The sequence below is a fragment of the Macadamia integrifolia genome, unplaced genomic scaffold (genome assembly GCF_013358625.1).
Source record: "Macadamia integrifolia cultivar HAES 741 unplaced genomic scaffold, SCU_Mint_v3 scaffold_227A, whole genome shotgun sequence".
NCBI lineage: Eukaryota > Viridiplantae > Streptophyta > Magnoliopsida > Proteales > Proteaceae > Macadamia > Macadamia integrifolia.
The window spans coordinates 140,051-165,596 of NW_024870650.1; the positions used below are offsets into that span (position 1 = coordinate 140,051).

At 36.0% G+C, this 25,546-nt stretch overlaps 2 protein-coding genes across 6 annotated transcripts in view; one reads left to right on the forward strand and one right to left on the reverse strand.

Moving 5' to 3' along the window:
- Positions 1 to 11,116, reverse strand: part of LOC122071449 (DNA-directed RNA polymerases II, IV and V subunit 8B-like) — a 13,205-nt gene extending 2,089 nt beyond the window's left edge. The window contains exons 1-3 of one of the 3 annotated variants that reach the window (XM_042635807.1): positions 10,786 to 11,116; positions 7,432 to 7,540; positions 1,572 to 1,729 (exon numbers count right to left, since the gene is read on the reverse strand). In XM_042635807.1, coding sequence (XP_042491741.1) covers positions 1,572 to 1,729; positions 7,432 to 7,504 — 231 coding nt within the window. In that variant the 5' untranslated portion in view covers positions 7,505 to 7,540; positions 10,786 to 11,116. The other 2 variants (XM_042635808.1, XR_006138186.1) reach the window with 2 other exon arrangements.
- Positions 11,117 to 19,778: 8,662 nt separating this feature from the next.
- Positions 19,779 to 25,546, forward strand: part of LOC122071439 (alpha-N-acetylglucosaminidase) — a 38,020-nt gene continuing 32,252 nt past the window's right edge. For all 3 annotated transcript variants that reach the window (XM_042635793.1, XM_042635794.1, XM_042635795.1), the window contains exons 1-4: positions 19,779 to 20,167; positions 22,118 to 22,191; positions 22,932 to 23,143; positions 23,594 to 23,715. In XM_042635793.1, the coding sequence (XP_042491727.1) occupies positions 19,964 to 20,167; positions 22,118 to 22,191; positions 22,932 to 23,143; positions 23,594 to 23,715 (612 nt within the window). In that variant the 5' untranslated portion in view covers positions 19,779 to 19,963. The remainder of the gene's footprint in view (positions 20,168 to 22,117; positions 22,192 to 22,931; positions 23,144 to 23,593; positions 23,716 to 25,546) is intronic.

The following is a 25,546-nucleotide window of genomic DNA, read 5'->3' on the forward strand; positions in this document are numbered from 1 at the left end:
CCCTTTCCCTAAAGCCAAGTAGAGAAACCCTTGTAAGAGTGACTCTCTGGTCAAGTAGGGAAGCTCATATTATGATGCATCCCTCGGGCTAAGTAGAGAAACCTACTTGTGAGTCTCTCTCTAGCTTTATCCCCTTTCTTTTACTTTATTTTTATTTCAGCATTTTTTTCCTTTATTTATTATTTTTTTTTAATTGCGTGGGTTGTTTATTTTCAGTTATTTATTTATTTAATTTTAATTGCGTGGCTTGCGTCTTTAAATTCTTAGATGACGAATGGTTAGGACGTTATTTTTAGGACGGTAATTAGAATTAGATCACAACCATTAATCAGTTCACTTTCGCATTATTAAAAGAAATAAAAAATAAAGTGGCTGCTCTCCCTGTGTTTGACCCGTAGCTACACTGATCCGTACGCTTGCGGTTACATTTTAAATCTCAAACAGTTAGGCATTGAGGAATTATGGTTGTAACAAAAGGAGTAGGGAATTATGGTTGTAACAAAAGGAGTCTAGAGCAAAAGGAGTCTAGATTTTAGATTTTAGGCATATATAATCTTGGGTTGGATAAGTAAAAGCCCAAAATTGGGACACAATGCCCACCAAAGCAATTGAATGACATTACAAGCATTTAATCTATCGTTTCCTTTAATCCTTGGCCATATGTCAAGAAGAATGTCATGAACAAGAATGTACTACCATCCTTTCAGAATATCTGAAATTTTGAAGCAAAAATAATATTTTGGGGACCTAACCTAATAGACCAGCAGATCCACACAACCAAATAACAGAAGGAAGTTATGTTCCTATGCTGAAAATAAGACCTAATGACATGATATATTTTTACACAGAACTAGAGTTTTTATAAGGGGACTTTTTAAGGTGAACCCTGCTAGAAATTAAACCGAAATTCATTCTCCAACCAAAACTGCAGTCATTTGCCAAGTTTATATTCACGACTTCAGTACAACCATCAACCGTAAGGATGATACTATTTTTTTTATGTGCTGCTCATTAGCTAGGTAGCCTAAAGACAAACAAGGGCTCTGCCAGATCAATCCATCCATAACCTGAGCCCAAGTAGATCTTAGAGAATTCCAATCTAAAAATAAGCTTAAGGTCCAGAAAACTTAGCCTAGAAATTTTTTTAGTGTATTCATCATGGATGAGTGGATTCCATACACAACCTGAGCCCAAGTAGATCTTAGAGAATTCCAATCCAAAATGAGCTTAAGGTCCACAAAACTTAAGCCTAGAAAATTTTTTTGTGTCTTCATCATAGATGAGTGGATCCAGACAGACGACAGTTTAATTTCAGATAGAATAGAAGAAAGCTGTTCATCAAACATGATCAGCATTTCCCTTTTACTAAAGGCATGTCGATGCACCATTCTGTAGTATCTCTGAACTTTCTGTATAAACAGGTAGTTGACCAGCTTAACTTTTACTCCAACCTCCTCCCATCTCCCCCCCCCCTTCCGCCCAACAAAAATAAATAAATAAATAATAGGGGATAGAAAAAAAAGGCACAAACATTACGTCAGCATATACACCTTAAATAATAAGCACATTACCTGAGTAAAGTAACCAGTATTAGGAGTTCCATCCAAACTTAATGTATTAGCTAGTACCATTGTGAATTTCTCCCCAACATGAAGAGGATATATTTCTGAATTCACATCTAGCTGCATGTACATATCGAACTGCTCACTTCGTGCTTCGATGCGAGAAACTACAGAAACATATATGCTAAAGATTTAGTATTAAGAATGATAATATACTTGGGTACAGTATCTAAAAAGATAAATCAGACCACAATAGACAGTGAGTGATTCATTGCATGGGAAATGCAATCTGTAAGAGTGAGTGGGAATATTTGCTAGCACACAAGCCAGCAACTACTGACCATATGGTGCCACCATAGAGAATCTACAAGCACCAGTAAAATAGCCAGTCAGAAACATAGCCTGCTTGTGCACTTGAAAACCATATTTGACTATAAGCTTTACAATACAAAGAGAGGAGGTTCTCTAAAAGCCATTATATGCCTCCTTATAAGAGATTTAGAAGTTTATATTCACCACAGGAGCCCCCAAAGCCAACTCAAATCATTAATCTTTGATGAGCACATTTATGTGTGAAATCTAGGGTAATAAAACATGCATTTTATATATTCAGAATGGAGCTACCTTGGGTTTTACTCTCTTTTTGCAGGTTTTGTATTTTAAAGACTTTAAGCATTATCGGGCGTCATATCTCTCCAACAACAACTACCTAGTGTAGTTGGTGAGCTATGGTGTGCAAAATTCCCCTCCTCACCAGGAGGTCTCAAGTTCGAATCTCATGGTTGTCTTATCTTGGAGAATTTTGTTGAAGATCTCCTACTTTTCACTCACTTAAAGCACTAAGGGCATGGAGGGGATTTCCACATCAAATTAGAAGCAAGGAAAATCGTGGGAGGGGTTTCCTACGCAAGAAGAGAAAAAAAAAAATGAAAGAAAAAAAAAAAGGGGGAGAAATAAATCTTGTCCAAATATTTTCTCTCCGCCACATCATCACCAAAATATTGTCCAAATCACACAAAGAATAAGGAAAATCGTCCCTTGGAGGGAGAAAAAGAAGAGACATAAATTAAAAAAATAAAAAAATAAGCAAAAAAAAATTATAGGAAATTTCTCTAAGTTTATTTCTCTCTTCTCTCTCCTCTCTCCTCCACCTTAGCACTTTTGGTCTCAAAAGATCTCACTATCAATTGTGGGTTTCTCCCTTTTAGGAAAGAGAAATTTGTTACCCTACTTTCCCATTCTCTATAAATACAACTCATGTAAGAGGAGGGGGGACAATTCATTATTCTTTTAGGGTTTTTTTTTAGTTGCTCTATCTCTTTCTCTAGCTCTAATTCTAGGTTTATGCTTTAAACACTTTTGTAAGTTCTTTTCATTCAATTAATGCAAGCACTTTTGTTTTTTATTCAGTCTTTTATTTTTATTGTTTAAGCAATTCAAGTTGTAATTTTCAAGCTCTAGTTCTAGGCTTAGTTCTAGGTGGCAAGAACAAGCTATGAAGCATGTCTTTCAAGTTCAATTTATTTTTTCTTCAGATTTGTTTTCTCTAGTACTAGAAATTTCAGATTTGGTTTATTTCAGATCTAGTTTTTAGTACTGGTAGTATCTCAAATCGATCAAGTTTTCAGTTCAAAGGTTGAAGTTCAAGTAAGTAGGCTCCTTCAGTAGTCTTCTCTCCCCCCTCTCATTCCCTCTTCTAACTACCCTTTCTTTCTTAATTTAGGATTTTAATTTCAGTCGTTACATTATTGCTATCCCTTTTCACCAAGATTCATGGCTAGTGTATGTGTTGGTTTTGCCCCTCCTAGTCATAGAACCATCAATTTATTGTTTTTATTTTAATTGTCTCCCTTTCCCTAAAGCCAAGTAGAGTAACCCTTGTAAGAGTGACTCTCTGGTCAAGAAGGGAAGCTCATATTATGATGCATCCCTCGGGCTAAGTAGAGAAACCTACTTGTGTGTCTCTTTCTAGCTTTATCCACTTTCTTTTACTTTATTTTTATTTCAGCATTTTTTTCCTTTATTGTTTTTTTTAATTGCGTGGGTTGTTTATTTTCAGTTATTTATTTATTTAATTTTAATTGTGCGGCTTGCGTCTTTAAATTCTTAGATGACAATTGGTTATGACGTTATTTTAGATAAATATGTTTAAGACGGTAATTAGAATTAGATCACAACCATTAATCAGTTCACTTTCGCATTATTAAAAGAAAAAATAAATAAAGTGGTTGCTCTCCCTGTGTTCGACCCGTAGCTACACTGATCCGTACGCTTGCTGTTACATTTTAAAATCTCAAATAATCTTATCCCATCTATTTGGGTTCAGCAACATGAATACCTTTTCCATTATTTCTGTTCAAGGCATATTTTAATGTAAGGCTAGGTATGGAACATCCCTACCCCAGTTAGGATCACAATAAAGCCCCAAAGTATTATGAAGATCCAGGGGCTTGCAATAGAGATTAATAGTTCAGTGAACGAATTCCAGATTCAGGTCATTTTGTGTAGCACCATATCAGAAACCCAGATCTGTTCAATAGCTTGGTCGAAGGCTATCTAGGGTAGTGCTTCATTGCCCCAAAATATCTCCCGAATCTGATTGTTGATTCCTACAGATCTCAATTCTACCAAAAAAAAAAAGCCCTACAACGGAGCATCTGTGTGGAAAGAATCTGGGTATTTAACAAACAGGTTCAGACAAGCCCTTGTCTTGGTCTGATGTGGCAGGGACCAGGAAGTTTAGTCAAACAGAAATTGTTACAATAACCCCACAAAAATAGGGAGTTCTGATTCCCATGGGCTCTTCCCATGACAAGCAGCTTTGACAGGAGGTTAGCAATATGATTCCAAGAGGGACTCTTTACGTGATAAGAATATCTTCCCAAACAGTTACCATCTCTTGCAGTTGATAGACAGCACATAAGGCACCGACTTGGATTGAGATAACAACAAGAAAAGTCCTCTTATCTCCAGCCACAGGACTCAGCCAATAAGATTGAGCCCTCCAATCGATACCCTCAATACTCTTCAATACTGTAACTGGGCAGAACCTCAACTAGTATAGATAAAGTCTCAGTTCTCCTCACAGTAACTCAGGTTGCAGATTAAATAAATAGAAAACTGAAGAAGAAAGGAAAAAAATAAAAAGAGAATAGAATGGGATGAGCCACTCAGTCTTCACTGGCTGGGCCTCTCACCCTCTCATAGGTCCCTCACACCACTGCATCAAACAGCCAGTTTATAAACAAACTCTCCTTTTTTTCCCCAATTCAAACCTGAGGGTATCAACCCCTTCTCCTGTATTTATGATAAGCAACATCAAGTTACAAAAGTAGAAACTCAGTCCATGCGTGAGATGTTTTGTAACTAAGCCACTTAATTACAAGGAAATAGAAAACTGTACTGATTCCGTACATTTTCTCTTTTCTTTTCTTTACTTTTCTTGACATCCAAAAACAGCCTAGAGATGAAAAAAGTCTTCAAGGAAGCATCTTCATGGTCTTATCTCTCACACAAGATGGCTCCATGGACCCCACCAAGATCTCCCCAAAAACTTTCTACGGTTCTACCGCAAGTACAAGATCTCCATGCTGGCCTCACGAGATCTGATAGGAATCCTTCCAATTAATTCTGATCGAAGGTCATTCTTGGACTGGAACCACACTTGGTTGATGGGTTACTTTGGGGCAGAATATGATTAAATCATTGACTTAAATTGATGGTCAAGATAGCCAGCTAAGAACCAACTTTGGAGCAACAATACCAATCGAGGGCTTAGTCTACATCATATTCGCTGCTAATTCCCACCATAGGATTCATAGCAGATAAGAAACAAGACTGCCAAGAAATCAAATTGTTTAGTTCATGGGAGCTTCTTGCTTTGTAATTTCTGTTGTCCAGAATCATTGTTATGAGTTATGACTAACTCAGTTATTTAGGGGTTACACAGTAATTTTCCTCCATCTAATTGTCTGGTCACGTATGTCAAAAGTAGTTTATGTTGAGTCACAATGGTTGCACCCCTAAAAATACAAGGGATGGTCACAAATGGTCTCTTGGATCGAGCCCTTGTGGTTTTAAGAATGCAAATTACCCCTACGTTTTATTAGTTTTACATTTTAAATTAGGATTACTTAAGAGAGCCTTGCTTACTTTGTTTCAGTCCTTAACCCCTATTACAGTTAAGAATTCAAAACATTTATTAATCTTCAATAATAAGTTAATGACTTGAATTCATGTCTTAGTAGGATATAAGGTTATATAAAAAGAGATATCAGTGTCAGTTATAAAGACGGATTTGGTTAGATGAATATCCAGATGGGGATTCATGAAGGACACCTATTCTTCTTAGCCGCAGCTAATTACTTTTAACTATTAGCTACGACTAGGTAGTCTATTTTCTATTTATTGCTATTATATAATTCTGAGTAGTTTCTTCTACCATTTATACAATCTTGAATTGGATGCTTGTCAGTCATTCCTCAGGCAAGAATTCTTTTCAATCTTTATCAAGCCCCATCAACTGATCAACTTTATGCTCTTCTGGCAGGCCAACTGGATCCAAAATAAAAAATCTAAACCTTTTTTACCTAGGAAATATCTCCCTGGCAATATTGGGAAAATTTTGATTTCCCCCAACCTACGTGGAGAGAACGAGCCTGCGAGCAAGTAGAAAGAACGAGCCATAAACCAAGAATCCGCAATTCAAATTCTCCTGATCAGTCAGTAGGCGAGCTTGATGGCACTTGGCTTGATTTTCAAGTCTTGATTCCGGCTAAAAGCTCGAAAGCACTAAAGCAGGCTGCGGGTGGAGATAAAAGCCATAAATCATACGAGCAAAGCAAGACAATAACGCAAGGAAAGCGGATAAAAGCAAGCGAGATCAGAACCATTCCTTCATGCGCACTACCTGACTCACTTCTTTCTGATTCCGCAAGCCCTCCTTTAATCATCCCATACATATCCATTTATCATTGATTTCTCCGTTGTGACCATAGATCCCAATTCTTTTACTTTCTCCCTTGGACTTCTATCTTCTCTTTCAATCTTTTTCTCCTTTTTTATTTCTTATATTTTGTGTGTTCCAAACCTTATCCATGAGCTGATTTCACCCCCTTTGAAGATCAACATCAGTTCCAGTTTTGCTGCTCCGATCTAAACCTGTGGCAGCTTTGGAGAGAACTTTCTGAGCAGAGAATCAAGTCCATATAACTCTCTGAACTTTACACTTGTGGTTCATATTTTAAGGGCTGAATATACATCTCTAGAAGGCCACTCAACCAGCCAGGATGGGTCATCTGAGGTCTGGTTGTGGGCTTACAAGAAATCTCCTATTTTCTTTCCCTAAATCATTCAGCCAGCAGTTAACAGCTATCTTTCGAAGGTTAATCAAGCCCATTCATAGGTCCTTCAACTAGGAATTCAGCCTCAACTGAAGCCTGTTTGTGAGTTCTATAATTTCTTTGATTTGACCAAGTTTTCCCATATTCAGGTACGGCTATTCTGTCCTACCTTGGGGTGCGATTCAAGATATTAAAGGTTGTTCTAAGTCCCTGTTAGTGTCAGAATACCGGTGGTTTATTTGTTATATTGTTGCTGGACTTTTACACTTAGTCTGTCCCAGCCGATAGGCAGATTTGTGAGTTACTGTCCTGGTTTGAGGGATTATTATTGTACTGTGATCAGACCTAGCAGTAAGGTGCTGGAGTTATTTGTAGGTTCTATTTGGGATTAAATCACTTGTGATTTGATCTTGCATTAATAACCTAATATGGATTTCATTTGGGAATCATTACCCACATTGATTGGTTGGATGAAATAAAATGACAACAAATGCAAAATGCAAGGCAGGAAGACTAGAAGGTAGTACCTTTATCGAACTTTTTACCATCTGGATCCAACCGAGTCACAGTAAAAATATCTTCAAAAAGAAGCTCAACCATCCTTCGAAAATTTGTCCCTTAACAACCAAAATTCACCTACAAAAAGAAGCAAATCCACAATAATTAACCGAATGCAATCATCTCTAAGAGACTTAGCAGCAGAAAAGCTACGAAAACATACTAAAAAACTCAAGGGATCCTTCTCATGACAATCATGTTTACTTGCTGTTTGAAATATCATAGACAGTAAAGACTTCTTTTTGCAGCTAAACCAACAAACATAACAAAGACTTAAAGGCAAAGGGATGCATATTCTCCTGTGAGAAGCAAAAAGAGAAAACTGCTCAGTTCTGATCTCCTCCGTCCACCGCAATCCATCACTAGTTTGGATAGGCAGGCCAAAATCAACATTGAGAAGTGCTCTAATCCCAGTTGAAGGTTCCATACACAAAAGGGAAGTCAAAAAATGAGATGGATTTCTCCAGTGAAAATTTATGGTTATGCACTTTTTCCAAGGACATATAACCCTAAACGGAATGGGATTGTAAGCCAAGATCGGTGTCGCTGAACGAAATTGCGGTAATAGTTGTGATGGATGATCCATTTCACAGACCAAATAACAGAAAATTGATTAATTTTGACCTGACTGAAATAAGGGGAGGCATTTTATGAAACAAGGTGACAAACTCTCTACTCGTAGGAGGAATAAGAAGTCATAGAAACCCACAAGTTTCAGAATGTTTCACTGACAAGTGACAACACAGTAGAATTACAGGAAGGCCAATAACATTATGAACATTAACATCATACTAAAGATGCAAACTAGACAGTATATAGCACTTAAATATAAATGTTTTGGTTTGAAAGCCCAAGTATTCCAGGTTGTTAAATTAGCACTTGAACTTTAACTGCAGTATAAGAAACTTAATATGACCAGTCAGGTTTTATTTGACTTCCACAATCAGATGAAGAACAGAAGGGTGAATGTAGCAACTTCAGTTCTTACAACAATTGTTCCAAGTTCACTTTTGATTTTGAGTTTCTCAGAAGAATGGCAATAAATACTAGATTACCTTTGGGATTCCCCGAGTATCTAATAGCCTATAGATTGTACGAGACCAACAGCAATTCCAGCTCCTACCAATAGAAAGAAAACTCTTTTCCAAATACCATTCAAACTACTGATCCAGCCACATCATGAAGGTCATCAGAGTCTGTTCCGTCCACAATCATTATATCCTCCAAATAATCTTTCAATGACGGATAACATGAATCACCAACTTCACCAGCCCGGGCAAGACCATCAAGTAATATCTCATGTGTGGCTTTATTTGGCATAAACCCCAAATCCTGCAACTCGGCTAACAGGTGAATAACTGAATCAAAACGGTTGGACTTCACCAGGAAATAGATGATAATATTCAACGTAACAGAGTCATGATCAATCCCAACTTCAGCCATGTCTCTTAGTAACCACTTGATTGACTTCAAATCCCTCAATTTACAAAGGCCATAGAGCATTACATTGCATGTATATGTATTAGGAACTACACCAACCTCCTTCATCTGTACATACAATGTCAGAGCCTCTCCAGTTCTACCTCCCTGGAGAAGTCCATGGATTGCGACGGTATACGACACAACATCTAGGGGGTACTTTTCAGCAACTGCCTTCCTGAACAACCTGATGGCTATATTAATCTTACCTACTTTAATGAGCTCACCAATGATCACGGTATGGATGTGAGCATCAATACTAGAATTATTCATGACAATCCCATGGTAAACAGTAACTGATTCTTCAATTCTTCCTGCTCTGCATAATCCACTTAACAGTGCAGCATAACTATACCCATCTGGGGTAAAATCTCTTTCTACCATGACATTATAGAAATCTACAGCTTGTGAAGGGAATCCCGCTTTGCTTAAAAAACATAGAAGGGAGTTGCAGACAACAAGGTCAGCTGATACAACAAGTCCCCTAACCAACCGGGGAAAAAGTGCAAATCTTCGTGACAAACATAGAGCAGACAATACAGAAGAAAAGCTATATGAATCAGGTTTTAGGTTCACTTTATGCAACCCAAAGAAGATGTCAAGTGCATCATCATACCTTCCAATCTTAGACAGAGAGTCTATTAACACATTACATAGAACCACGTCAGGCAAGCACCCTCCAGATTCCATGGTATTTAAAATTCCATACGCCCTATCCAACATATGGGATCCCATAAACCCCTTAATCAAAGAAGTATAGGTTACAACAGTAGGACAAAGACCAATCTCAATCATCTTCTTCAATAAATGGCTCGCTTCATCAAGTCTACCAACCCTGCTTAATCCATCAATCAATATACTCCAAGCAGTCACCGAAATGGGAATACCCGAAGTTATCATAAATGCCAACACTTGTAATGACTCTACAAGCTTACCACTTTTGCAGAAACAATTCAAAATCATTACAAAAGTCTCTATGTTTGGATAAAAACCCCGTCTCAACATCATTTGTAAAACATCCCAAAGGACAGACAAGTTTTTCAACTTACAAAGATTACAGATTGCAATGTTAAAAGTCAGGAAATTTGGTAGTCGTGTATCTCTCAATACCCCAAGGGCAGCATCAACATGCCCAATCTTGAAGAAGACATCCATAACCATATTTCGTGCAAAGGTGTTTGGAAGGTAACCGGAACCAACCATCTCCTCAAAAGCCTCCAAAACCAATCTATACATTCCTCCACGCCAAGAGATTCTTAACAAAATCAAAAAAGTTTGTGGCTTTGTATAACACCCAAAATGTTCTAACTCTCTAACAAGCGCTTTGACGGATTTCAGCCGATCAGTGAGACGAGAGACAACAACAACCATTTGGTCGAAAGACTCGCGATTATGAAAGTAATTCGGTTGACGAGCGCACCATAAGAAAAAACTCAATGAGATAATATCAGAAGGACAATTCAATAAGGTTGCCTCCACAATTTGTGGAGTGAGTTGACGCCTCACTGGAAGTTCTGAATGGGAAAATGCCTTAGAAATTTGTACACTATTATTACTGTGTGAGCTACTAGCCAAAGACCGTAAATGATAGATGGGTTTCACAGATTGATTTTTGAGGATTCGATTCGAAGTTTTCTGTAACAACCTCCAGCTCAGTATCATACTGACATACAACACATTGACCTTGAAGAGGTAAAAGAAGGCAATAGGAGAGAAATTCTTATCAATAATAACAGGCAACAACGAAGGAACGCACATAGAATATATTGAACAGATGAGTACAGATAACAAAGACAGCATCAAAGAGAACTGTTGCAGGAGAGGATAGGGACAAGAGTACACACCAGGGAGGTTTAGGGTTTTTCGAACTCTGCGAACCCGAGAAGTTTCGAGCGCTGTTTCTGCTAAAAACCCTTACAAACTACAGAGAGGTCATGAAGAAGGCAGCCCTGCTTCGAGGAGGCGTTTATCGCTCACCCGCGGGGCAACGACGCCACAAAGAGCAAACTAGTTGGAAGCTCCAAAGAACTGAAACTCCCAGGGGCCAAGGGGTGCAGGCCACTGCAGGGTATAGAAATCCTTTCTTTTAGGTAGTGTTTGTCAAGAAAACAAAATCTTACAAAACTTCTCCGGCCTTTGGGAAAAGACTAATCAACCTTATTGCTCCCTCTTCGTTGCCTGGTTTTTTATTTTTATTTTTTGGTAGCAAAAGGATCACTTACTAGGGTACAGATCCTTACGGTGAGCTGTGAGTGGCAATAAGGATCCATCAGTTAAGAGGGCTCTAGTATGTACCCCGGTCATTGGATGCTCACTGTTGGCTCACCACTCATTGTAGAGTATTTTTTGTCATTTTTTAAAGCGAGAAAAATGCAAGGTATCCAAGTTACATAACTCAAAGAGCCAAGGAGTGGAAGTGGACCAATCTGTCCAACTCAAAGAGGACGCAACCTTCAGGGCCAATGATTAAACTATGCTATTAATTTTGCTTGTTTGTTGATTAGAATCAATCGATTCTAATGATGCTGAATCAACATCCATTGTTCCCTCTTCTCTTCTTTCATCACCTGCATATTTTTTTAAATCCATGATTTTAACTGCCCCTCCGCCAAGGTTTTAAAACTTGAGATTGGTCTTGGGCTTGGTATCGATCAAGTCAAACTCTATCAAATGGATATGCCCCTACCTTCTCTTTTAAAGAAAAAAGAATCATATCCGCTTGTGTCCTCCATGCGCATGCACAATATGCATTATGTGAAAAGACTCCTTTGCCTGGTATAGATCACCACATGTTTATATAGGGTAAATCCACATGTTTGTGTTATTAGTTTAGGAACTATACTCATGGTTAATCTTTTATGATTGGTTTATGACTTTTGTATTTTAACACCAATGGGATTATTCATATGATTCTATGGAAAAGAATCCCAACAATTGGTATCAAAACTAACCCTTATGGTGTTAGAATCAAGAAGAAAAAAAAATGATTTTGTATAGGGTTTGGGTCCCAAATCATGGAAATCAAAATTTTACCATCATTTAAATATCTCAAATCGAAAAACTTTATTCACGAACGTTGTAGACGACGAGAAGATGGTCGTGGCAATATACATGTCATAAAAAACTGCCAGCATGCCCTGTCGAAAATCGGCTGCCATAGGAGAGATTTTTTTTTTTTGAAAAAAAAGGCGACAAGTCATCACCGGGTCAACTCGATAGGGTTTTTCGAGTTAACCTGGTGATGCAGTGGGTCAACCCATGACCCAACCCTGGTTGACTGGGTCAAAGGTTGAACGGGTCGTTGAGTACCTGATGGGAAGACCCAAATTTGTGACCCAGACACCCGACCCGAAACCCAAATTTTGACAAAAAAATAATCAGTATTGATATCCCCAAATAGGGTTGGACCACTTGGTTCAATCATACCAAACCGATTGGTTTGAACAAACCATATTGATTTTGACCCATTTTATCTACAACTTCAAATGGCCTGTACGGGCAAACGGTGAGGAAATTTTCACCCTGATTTTTTAGCGTTGAGTCCAGTTTTTCATACTCTTCGTTTTAATATATTATAAGCCTAAATTTGATAATATTTTATGGTATGTTTTGTATAAATTACAAGTATAGGAGTTTTATGATTATTCATAATTTTTCATCTTAATTGGAATAAATGAAAGAAAATCAGCCCATACATTACTTGCATATCAGCATATGAACTTATTTATTGGCTAACGATAGACCATGCCTTTGTTTACATATATTTTTTTGTTCATGCTTAAATAATCCCACTTTTTTCTGTCGGAATGAATTTGTAGACTATTGCAATGAGATTGAATGGAATCCACCAAAATGATAAAATTCATCTTATTGCAATAGAATACAAGTCAAAGGTCTTCTTTGTTTGAAAAGACATAGAAGGATAGTTGGTAGCAATATTGTTAATGTTCACCTAAATGTGACATTATCAAAGATAAGTCAAAGTTAAAGCAAGTGAAAACATAATAAGGATTTCTCAACCTAGAGGATATTGTTAATCCAAAGATGGCAGTATTTTTCGAAAGTTAGAAGAAGTCTCGTAGTAAGAGCAGAAACTTGAGTGGATCAGTATTTTTCAAACACAAAGGTTAAGAATATAGTTTCGGTTGACACCCTTGAAGTAATTGATAATTGAGCATTATAATATATATTTTGCTAATAGTTACATGCTTGTGTTTTTTACATGTAAAATGATATTTAGTTCATGTTTAAATAATCCACAAATGTAAGTTGTAAGGTGTAGTTGCAAGCTATTACAGTGGAATAGATGAACCCCACCAAAGTGGTAAAATCTAAGATTACTACAACAGGTTTGCAACTCAAAGGTTTTGTCTAATTTTCAAAGACAGAAAATTATTGACAGGAATTAGGTAATGCATGTCCAAATGAGAGATTATCAAAGATAAGCATGAATGCAAGTGTAATCTAGGCATACCTTAATCTATAAGTTGTTATTCATCCAAAGGTTACAGTAGTTTTTGAATTTGAAGAGCTCCCACAATCATTATAGTTTTTTAGTGGACTAGTACATTTCATACCCAAATGTTGAGAATGTAGTTCGGTTGACACTCTGGTTATGTTTAATGGTTAGTAATGTAATATTGGTTTTAATTTTATTGATGTTACATGCATTAATTATATATTGAATAGATTATTCTTCCTTTAGTTGAACCATTAAACTGAATGTCTTTAAAAGTGGCTTGAGAATATGGAGGTCTATATATACCTCAAAAACCTAGTTTTCTATACTGGGAAAACTAAATCAATTGTTTGGTATTATGCTTTTAAAGCAAAGATTTTTGCCCTCAAAGACATTAGACAGTTGATCAATGGCAATGGGGTGGATGAGTGTTTCATGACTATGACCATAGGTTATAGGTTTATTTAATGTGTTATTTTTGTATTTCGATTGGATCAATTCGGATTAGTTGGGTTGGATTAGTATCGGTTTTGATCAATCCAATACAAAGTTCTCAAACACTACCATTGTTCTTTAAAAATCTATTTATAAACATTAATTAATAAAAATGTTTGGTTTTCTTTTATTTTTTTACTTATGTTAACAAATTTATATGTATGTCACATTTAACGAATTGCATTATCCAATAAAGGGATTAATTTATGACTAATCGAATCAAGTGGAAGGATAGAACTATGGATCTTAAACTGTTTTATGTGACTCGACCAGTGGGAGGATAAATTCAATGTACTATAGTGTTTTTCATACAAAATAACTATTTTAAGTTTTACATTGATTTATTATTATTATGATATTGAAAATTTATTTATGGCTGAAATATATAGTAAATTCATATTCATATCATTTTGTACTTGTATGTTTTGTTTGAAACACCCTATGATGGATAAATATATCAGAATTAAACTGAGTGTGAACTTTCACACATTTGATGCCGCACGGTACATTTCTAGAAAGCTATAAAAAGATTGGATGGAATCCACCAAAGTGGCACATCCTATTTTTTCATAGTTTTTTCAAGCGCAGCAAAGTTTGTGACATTTTTCCAAAGGTGATGTCACCAAAGTTAAAGAAAATACGTGTATAAAAATGACTATAACTTAGAGGTTTCTAAACCAATAGGTGATAAAAGTAATTGTATTTTCACAATAAATTTGGATTTGCAAGAGGACCAATGCATTATTAGCCTAAAAGATAGGAATGTAGTTACGGTTGTGACTCTTGTATAGTTTATTTGCTAGTTAAATATATTATATTTTCTATCCCAGTTGTTTGGTGTGCATGTTTCATACTTGAGATTTTTGGATTACTTGATCTAGTTTTAGTTCTTAGGGAACCTATACAGGTGTTGTTGCTGATCAAAGCACAACTTAAGGGAAATAGAAACAATCTTGTTACCATGTTAAGTTTATAATGATTTTGGAGTAATTTTGTAATGCTTTTGTCTTAAATCATGTTCTCTAAATTATTTATGTACATTTATGCTTTATTTGTGTGTGTTGTCCCTAGTTGTGTAAGAAACACATTAAAGCATACACTTCTGTACATATATTCATCTTAAATGTGAAAAATATGATAGGAATGAGTGAAACCCACTAAAGTGGTACATTCAGTTCAATTGTGTGTTTCCTAAGGTAAATGTGACATTTGCTCAAATGTGATGTCACCCAAGTTTATCGAAAAAGTGTTCAAGAGCCATGTTTTATGACATTGGTATTATTGAGGTTCTTAATATGCTTGGTTAGTGAGAGTTTTATGATCTCATTTAACCAAATATATCATAGTGGCAAAAGCAAAAGTTTAAAGGTTGTGCCTGCTAAGATTTATTGGCAATGCTTAGCCAAAGTAATTGTCGATAAGTCAAGGTAATTGACGGTATTTCATCAGGATTCGTGATGTATGACAGTATTTAGTTAAAATCTATGATTTATGGTGGTATTTAGCCTAAGTCCAAAGAAGTGGTGGTTTACCACAGGCGATTTGCCAAAGTTGTGATTTATGGTGGTATTTAACATAAATCCATGGTAGTGGTGATTAACCACAGATGGTTTGTCAAAGTTTATGATTTATGATGGTATTTAATCTAAATTCATAAAAATGGCTGTTAGCCATGGCGGTATGCCAAAGTAAGATATTAGTTCAATAAAATAATGGTTTGACTAAGTGTTGATTAATATCAAAGTTTACTACCTGTGAGATTTTCAAGGTAAGTTGATCTTTAGATTAAGAGATGACCTATAATGAAATGTATATTTCATGTGATCACAAGTATGACATCAATTCCTCATATATATGTTTTAAGGCGATTTGGATTGATAGTTTTCTATTTTTATAACATTAAATATTTATATGCCGTATATTGAGGTGTATTTTATACTATTGTTCAACAGTAAAGATTATTGATTGAATTAAAGTTTGTTTGAGTGGTGTTTAGTCTTGGGATTATTTAGTCAGACGTCAATGAAAAGACATCAGTATCAGTGTAGCCCAAGTGGGAGATTGTTATGATTTTTATGTAGGCTTAATTGATACCGATTGATTCATTGGGCCAAAGCAATAATAAACCCATTCTGATTAGGAAACTCCTAGCCCAATCAATTGTGATAATGAATTAGGGTTTTAGGGATTCTATTATAAATAGAAGATAAAGGTCTCTGCAGCCGTCACTTTAAAACCTTCATGATTTTGGAAACATGAACTCCCACACAGGAATAGTGGGTGAAAGGCTACAGAATATCTTAGCAGATGGGATTCCATTGTGTAGTTCATTGTTACAATATTCATGGGATTGATTCTTAAGCACATGGGAGAGAGATTCGTGATCAATACTTATGAGACTTCTAAACTTACTCACATGTATTATTTTACTCCCATTGATTATCATATATGAGGTAAATCCACATGTTTGTGTGTTATTGGTTTGGGGACTACACCCATGGTTAATATTTTATGATTGGTTTATGACTTTTGTATTATAACACCAATGGGGTTATTCATATGTTTCTATGGACAAGAATCCCAACAATAAGTTTGACTCCAACTAGGCACACCTTGGCCACTCACACGGGGTTTAGTGCTATTCACTGTATTCAGTGAAAGTTGAATGGTTCTCATTCAACCCCGGTATGACCCAGCCCATACGGTTGTGGGGTCAGTATAGGTTTACGGGACTACTTAGGCTGAAGGCCTGGATACCCGTCGTTAGCAAAAAAAAAAAAAAATAGAGTTACCATTTCCCAAAAAAAAAAAATCACCTAAATTCAGATTTTAGTTCCAACACCATTCATGTTTAGACCTGAATTTGGATAATATATTTTTTTCACCAGACCCAATAACCAAGCCAAAATTGGTCAAATTGTTGCCCCTACCAAAGCCAATCCATAAGGTGGTCTACTTAACCAATAGTATAGAAGAATTAGTAGATATGTTACACCAAAAATGGGAATGGGTTGGGGGGTTATGAACTTATAATCTGATGATCGAGTCAATTCCATGATTACAAGTTCATTCCATACCAAATGTTAGGATTTAAAATGTAATCGCAAGCGTACGGATCAGTGTAACTAATGGGTCGAACACAATGAGAGCATCCACTTTATTTTAGGCTTCTTCTAGTAATGCGAAAGTGCACAGATTCATTATGGTGATTTAATTCTAACTATCGACCTAACACAAATGCATCTAAAAGCGACCTAACCATTCACATCTATAAATGTAAATACTCAAATCACGCAATTAAAAAACAAATAAATGAAAATAAAAGTGTTGAAAAATAAATAAATAAAATAAAAGGGAAAAAAGTTAGAGAGAGGCACACAAGTAGGTATCTCTACTTAGTCCGAGGGATGCACCATAAACAATATGAGCTTCCCTACTCGACCATAGAGTATTCTTACAAGGGCTTTTCTACTTGACTTTAGGGGAAGGGTTGAAAAGTAAATAATCAAAATAAAATGATGGTTCCATAGCTATAGAGGGACAAAACCAACACATGCATCTAACCAAGAACATTGGGGGAAAGGAAAAACATCAAAGTAAAAATTGAAATTTAAATTATACTTTAAGAATGAAGGGGTAGCAAGAAGAGGGAATGAAAGGGGGGTGAGAAGACTACTGAAGGAGCCTACTTACTTGAACTTTAATCCTTTAACTAAAAACTTGATCGATTTGAGATACTACCAGTACTAAAAATCATATATGGAATAAATCAAATATGAAATTTCTAGTATTAGAGAAAACAAATTTGAAGAGAAAAATTGAACTTAAAAGACATGCTCCATAGCTTGTTCTTGTCACCTATAACTAAGCCTATAACTATAACTTAAAAATTATAACTTCAATTGCTTAAACAAAAAAAAAAATAAGAGATTGAATATAAAACAAAAGTGTTTGCATTAATTGAATAAAAAGAACTTACAAAAGTGTTTAAAGCAAAAACCTAGAACTAGAGTTAGGGAAAGAGAAAACTAGAGAGAGAGAAAGAGCAACTAAGAAAATCTAGTAAGAACAGTAGAGAGGAAGAGAGGGACCACCCTTTAGGGTTTTGTGAACTCCCTTTTATAGGGAATAGGAGAGAGAGTAGAGGCGGATGTCCAAGTTAGAAGTAGGGAATCTCCAACAATGATTTTTCCTATTTTTTTCTCCTATTTTTTCTTCTATTTTTCTCTTTTATTTCCTTATTTCTTTATCTTGCAAGAAACCTCTTGGCCGACCTCCTTGCTTTAAGTGATGAGTAGAAGAGATAAAATCTTTCAAAAAAATCTCCAAAAAAATGGTAGCCAAGATGTTTGAATTTGAGACCTCATATTAAAGAAGGGATTTTGCACACCACAACTCACCAACTACGCTAAGTAGTTATTACAAAAAATGAATCTTCAATCACTTAAGGGTGTGGTCCATCGATCCTTGTTGGTATTTGAAATATTCCTTATACCTTGGGACAACTGCAAACGTGCTGGTTCTGCATCTTGGTTCAATTTTGATCAATTATTATTTATTTCGCTCGAAAAGAATAATCACTTGTATGGGTGACCAAACGGATGTGTACTTTTAATTGAACACGTCCATCTTGCTCAGAATTTCGTCCTATTCGTAATCATAAAAATAAACAAGACCTCTTTATGTGTAAAATTGGAGATATAGTGTCCTATAGTCCTTAAGGCCTTGAAAATATAAAACTTGCAAAAAGAGAGTAAAACCCAAGGCAGCTCAATTCTAAATACATAAAATGCATGTTTTACTACCATATATTTGACACATAAAAGTGCTCATCACCAAGCCAAACCGAAAAAGGGTTATGTACATTCTCATTATGAGACGGGGTCATTCGAGCATATGCAAATAGAGACTATGTTTACATATGGATCTTTACGTCCTTACATTCCATTCAGGATTAAGGTGATCTTCCATGTATATCAAAATGGGTGCACCAAGGAGAAGTTGGTGAGGTGGAGGCGCTAGGTGTGCTCAAGGAGTGACGAGAGCACGAAACAACAAATAGGTGATTAAAGAAGTTTGGAGTGATACGGATATTTTCAAGAAGTTTTTTGATAAAAAAATTGATAAACTATTAGCCTTATGGCCAAGAACTCTAATCATCCTAAGGGATGAGATGGACAAGTGTCTTTTTTATCCTAGGTTTAGTTTATTAAAGGCAAATAGTATTCTAAAAAAAACTGAAATCTATGATTTATGAAGCATTATCTGGTAGGAAGCCAATATTTAGGATAGATATGATATGTAATATTAATTATAATATCTAATCTCTATCTTCTCTTGGGCTTAAAAAAAAAAAAAAAGAGGTGCACCAAACTTTTAGAAATGGGGATCGAATTGATGAGATTGGATCGATAGATTCTTCTACCAGAAATATATACGGTCAATTCTGATCCAACCAATTTTGTGTAAGAAACTAGTGTCACGACCTATGTCCGATTCTCATTGACTTTTAACCGATATTAATTCTTAATTTATTCTAAAATTGGTGAATTGGATTATAAATAGGCTGGGACCAGTTTCAATTTGTCCTTTTGGAATCAGATTATATTCACACCAAGATTTCCTGAAATCTGAATTGATGGATTTTCATATCATATGGTCGATTCTAGGGTACCTAGGACTGATTCCAAATCGATATGAATCAGAATCGGTAAGGACCGATTCAAAGACCGATTCATGTTTTAAAACCCTGATTCACAGGACACCAGAGTCGTTTGTTGGCTTGGGCTAGAGGCATCTGCTTCTGGACTCCTAGAGTCAACCTTTAAGGGCAAAAAAGAGATTGAAGCCTAAAAAATGTCATCGGGTTTAAACATTTTTATTCAAATACTAAAAAAACGAGCTGATGATTGAAGCCACGAACTTGCAGAGGTGCTAAATGAATGTCGTCTCTGTTTGACTGCTTTTTCTGCACTTAACTAAGTAATCCAGTCTTTCTATACTAGATAGTGAAGGCATCGACCATACTCTTAATTTCTAGCTTCCTCCAACTTCAGAAGAACCCAAAGATGTCGCATTTGCGATATTTGCTTCTTCTCTTCATTATCCTACTCCCTCAAGCTTCCTCAGAGATGGAACCAATAGAGGGCTTGCTCAGACGTCTAGACAGTAAACGAGCACCTACATCTGTACAAGAAGCCGCAGCGAAGGCACTACTCGGAAGATTGTTGCCCACCCATGTTTCAAGCTTTAAATTCAAGATCGTTTCCAAGGTATTACAATATATTTGACTCATTTATTACGCACTGTCAATATTCTTCTGTTCTTATCTATTAGGCTTTCTTTACAATTTAGTTCCTGTTGATTATTTGAATACCCAGTTGAAAAGATGAAATGTTTGATGAGCAGAGGTTGGTAACTATGTTTCTTCTATGAATTCATGTCCATTAATTTATTTCCCCCACTTGCTTCCTGCTTTTTTTCTGTCGGATTGGATTCTTCTCATGTCCTACTATAGTCTTCTGTGTCACCGAGTGACTGGGTTATTGTTGAAAAATGATAAAAATATAAACTAGGAAGGAGGACCAGCTCAGATGAGAAAATAAGACTATAAACCTGAACCATGGAAAATTATATTATTATCTAAATTCAAGATGTTAGATTAACCAGTTCCCCAGATGTTGATGGAAAAATGTTCCGTGATTTGAATCTCATGTAATTTTTATTTTTATCCGGCCTGCTCTATTCTATTCTGTGGGGAAGGGGAGATGTGAACCAGGAGGTTTGAACCCAGGAACTCGTGGTAGCAATTAGCTTCCACACACCCCATGCTACCAAGTGCGCTAGGCACTTATTCATGTATCTCATGTAATTACTACTGTTGTCATTTATTTTGGGTTATCTTGTTCCAGGAACTATTGTTGTTGTTATTACTATTATTGTACATTACTTTCGGTATAGGTCCTGTTATGCATTTATGTATTTTATCATTGAACATTTTTAATAGGATGTTTGTGCTAATGCATCACTATCCATATTAGTAACTAATCTGATTGATGGAAATTGGAAGTTCAAGTAGGACATATTAATTTATTTATGATTAGTTGTGCTATGCATTGGTTCCCTTTAGTTTACTTTAGTTCTGACCATCTAGATGATTTGGAAGCAAGGGTAGAAAATCAATGGGGTTAATTTCCTTATGAATGGGGACTTTGGACTCAGAGTGCGCCAAGAGATTTTTTCTAAAGAATAAAAGAGGATTAACTGTACCATGGGGTAAGATGCTGGGTAGGATATTTTTACCTTAGCTGTCCAATGTATGGAAAATGCCTGTTGTTGCAATAGATTGGCATTTTGATGGTAAAAGACTGGGGGGAGGCTATCGGGGTAGCTGTGTTGCTTGGATTTTCAGGATGTACAGCCTGTTTTGAGCCACATGGAAGATTGATGTGGCAATTTGAACCATTGGATAGTAGGATGCCCTTTGGATTTTTCAGATATAAAATTTTGTCGCCATCTCAACTGTAAAGCCTATGGTGTATTGGAATTTCCCACTGTATTTCAAGCCACAGAATTGTTTTCTAAAAATATTGCCTTTTTTCTTAAAGAGTTGGTAAATAAAGGGAAAATAAACTATTCATGTAGGGGCATATAAATGTTTAATGGGCTTCTAGTATCAAGGTTGTCAAAGCATTGCCTAGGCAACGCCTAGGTGTCTTGGCTACTTTTTTTGATGGGCGCCTTGGTCGCCTGGGCGACACCTATGCGTCTAGTTGGTGCAACCTTAATTTTTGAGCCCCCCTCAACCGCCTTGGTTCACCTGGCGCTTTGACAACTGTATAGTATTAAATTTGAGACTGAACATATGGTACATAGCTCTCTATCTCTCTAATACACACGTGGATCAAATTTTCTGCCATATTTTTTGTTTGGAAAATGGTATATTTGTGTCCTATATGTGATTTGAAAGGTTCTTATACTTCTTTGTATTTCTTTAATTTTAAAAGTATTTAGATTTTCTGTATATTATTATAGTTTGCAAATGCGTGGTCCTATTGACTTCTGCAATCAAAACAATTTCCTTTATTATTATGAGATGTTGGCCATTTGTTTGCATGGATTCACAAAGTTTTTTTCTGATTAACATGTTGTCATGATTAATAGATTTCATACAAATGTTCATATCTTGATTTATTATGTTTTATCTGCACTTTGAATATCAGGATGCTTGCAGTGGATATAGTTGTTTCTGGATAAACAACTTCAATCTATCAAGCAGGAAGGGCGCAGGAATAATGTAGGTTACCTTTTTCCTAGTTGAAAGGAAAAATCAGTGCTTTTCCTCTTAAATGTTGTAATAATGTATAGCAGTTTTAATTGTCTCAAAGCCTAAAAGATACATCCTCCTCTTCTTTTGTTATTAGTTGTAGCTAAGATTTTCCAAGCATTTTTTAACTTGGCTAAGTGGATTAGCCATGGCATCCTCATTTCATGTTAAGTCCAAGCAGCTGATGGCAGATGGATCTTGTCTACTTCTCCAGTTTTATAAATGTTGGACTTTTTATCCCCATTAACTTCCTACTTCATCCAGAAATGTGGTCCTTCCATTCTCTTCAACTGCTTAAAAATCTGAAGCAGTGGATCTTTGAATTGGAGAAGGCAGCAGTATAACTCATTTATTCTTTGCAAAATTTTGGTAATCTGAAATGATCTTGGATGTAACAATCTTCTATTGCTGGATCCAGTTTATCAGCTGGGCGTCAGGAATTCTGTGGTCTTCTCTTTTTTTTTTGGTGTTCAGGATGTGTCTTGGCCATAATTTTTATTTTGTGCTTGCTCATATTTAACTGAGCAGCAACCTCACAATCATGATGAAGAAAACACTAGACATGCTAGTATAGTTGATGCTAATTCAAATATTTCACAGCTTGTAGAAGCTTCTGCTTGCTGTTGATTTCCTGGTGATATGTTTACTAACTTATAATGGCTTATTGTTTCCTCTTTGGATTTTCCTTTGATTGTTTTCTTTTTTCTAAGGATTAAGGGCACTACAGCAGTTGAAATGGTTTCTGGTCTACATTGGTATTTAAAGTATTGGTGTGGTGCTCATGTTTCATGGGACAAGACTGGTGGAACTCAGATTGCTTCTATTCCGACACCAGGATCATTGCCTGTTGTGAAAGATGGGGGTGTAATGATTCGACGACCAGTCCCATGGAATTATTATCAAAATGTTGTTACTTCAAGTTGTAAGAACTGATCCTCCCTTTCCCTCCTTTTAGGGTTTTGTCTTTCAATTGTCAAATATAATATTAATTTGTTTGCACAAGTCCAGTCCTAAATCAATTGATGCTCCGTCAGCTTGAATTTGAGTTGTTTGAACTGAGAAAATCCAAGGTCTTACGTTTTATTTAATTACCATAGGGGATAAATGTATTTTCAACTTTGAAATATGTAGTCTTGTTAGTTGTGCTCCTAGCTTTGAGGTTCAGCATGCTACTTTGTGTTTCTATGCAACTGCCCTCCAGAGTCCAGCCAACACTGAGTAGTTGGGTTAAGGCTTAGTTAATATAAATCTCCTCCCATTGGGCATTCCTAAAACACTGAAGTTCCCTCATTATTTGATTTATTACTTGGATTGTTTCTTAGGACATTCATTTGTATTTCAATTCTTAAAAATAGGATCACCTTTCATGCAGATTCCTTTGTTTGGTGGGATTGGAAAAGATGGGAGAAAGAGATTGATTGGATGGCTCTTCAAGGGGTTAACTTGCCTTTGGCATTTACGGGGCAAGAGGCAATTTGGCAAAAAGTTTTCAAGGTGCCCTGCCCACTGATTATTCTTTCATTATTTAGTATAGTTTGTATTATGAATATCATTGTTAGTGATATTGTTTGCTTTTGCAGGATGTATTCTTGTTATATTCCCCCCCCCCTTTATTTGTTTTAGGTTGCACATCTTTTTTGCACATTGTTGGAGTTAACGGTTGATGGTGTTTACTATGTATGCTCATTTTAGATACCGAGTGTAAAATGCTTAAGTCTGCATACTGAGCACTAATAATTCAAACATTGTTTAAGACAATGCTAACTATCAGTTTTGTTTATCGATTGCAATTTGATTTAGGCTTTGTCTCAATAGTTACCATTCCTCAACAAAATATGCATTTAGCTTTGGAACCCTAACCTACATTTCCAATAAAATTTAACTGGATGTAATAAGACGGATTATGTGTTCCGACCTTTTTATTTAGTTGATAAAGTTTTGGCAATCATAACTTTTGTTGAAGTGTCTAGGTACACTGTATCTAGTAGATTCTGTGTGTAGAAGTAGGATAAGGATTGTGACCCTAATTAAGTTAGAATGTAAGGTTGTGATAAACTAAGAGAGAAGAAGAAAGAGAGAGAGAAGAAGAAGATTCGGTTGAAGAGGAAAAAGATGAAGAAGAAGAATAAGAATGGTAGAATGTGTGCTGTGAGTAAAGTCTCACTAACACCAAAATATTGCTTCACTAATATATTTACATGATATTACACATACCTCCCTAAGGAGGGAAATGAAAATAAAACATCTAATGACAAATTAGTAAACTACCCTTACAAAAAATAACTAATATCTCTAAAAAATTAGGTAGTCATGAAATTTGTAACCCTCTCATTATTATAAACAAAGCTGGCCTCTGTCATGTTAGACAAGCCAATTCATTCTCTCAATCCCTTCTGCTCAACTACTTTTTACTCCCTTTTTCTCCCTTTTAATGGATTGCTTAGTAAAACATAATATTGGAATTTGTTTATTATCATAAAATTCAATTAATTAGGTAATCATGAAATTTTACTACAATGTTTGTGAAATAGGCTCATTATAGTTTACTCTAATCCATAAACAGAAGTAAGTCAATGACATTCTCCTGTTTTTCCTTGAAGTTGTTACAATGTAATTATTACTTCTTCGAGGGTGAAGTAGTGATTAATGGTGAATCATAATTGAAACTTCATACTAAATTAGCTTATTAAATTATCCTTTATTTCTTCTAGCATACTGCATATCACTTTGGCTGCTCTCCTAAAATGAGTAGTAACATTATGTTGAATGGGGTAATGACTTCTGTCTCATATTACACTAGCCCTCTTTATTTATAATAATGGAGAGAAGGTTTTAGAGAATTACAAAAACCATTAAACCCTTTAGGGTCTGTTTGGTAACTGACACTTTTCCTAAAACCCATGAAACCCATTATTACAACACTCCCCCTCAAGTTGGTGCATTGATATCACATATGCCCAATTTGTAGAGCATAGGATGAAACATCTTACTATTAATACCTTTAGTAAATACATCAGCCAGTTGTTTATTACTGGGAACAAAAGGCACAGTGAGAAGGCTCATATCCAGCTTCTCTTTGATGAAGTGTCGATCGATCTCCATATGCTTGGTTCAATCATGCTGGACAGGGTTGTGAGCAATGCTAATGGTAGATTTGCTGTCACAAAAGAGATTTATAGGAAGGGTAGCAGGAACAGCCAAATCAGTGAGAAGACCATGAAGCCATAGGAGCTCACAAATGTCATGTGCCATAGCACAGAACTTTGCTTCAGCACTTGAACGGGCAACCACGGCTTGCTTCTTGCTTCGCCATCTAATAAGGTTA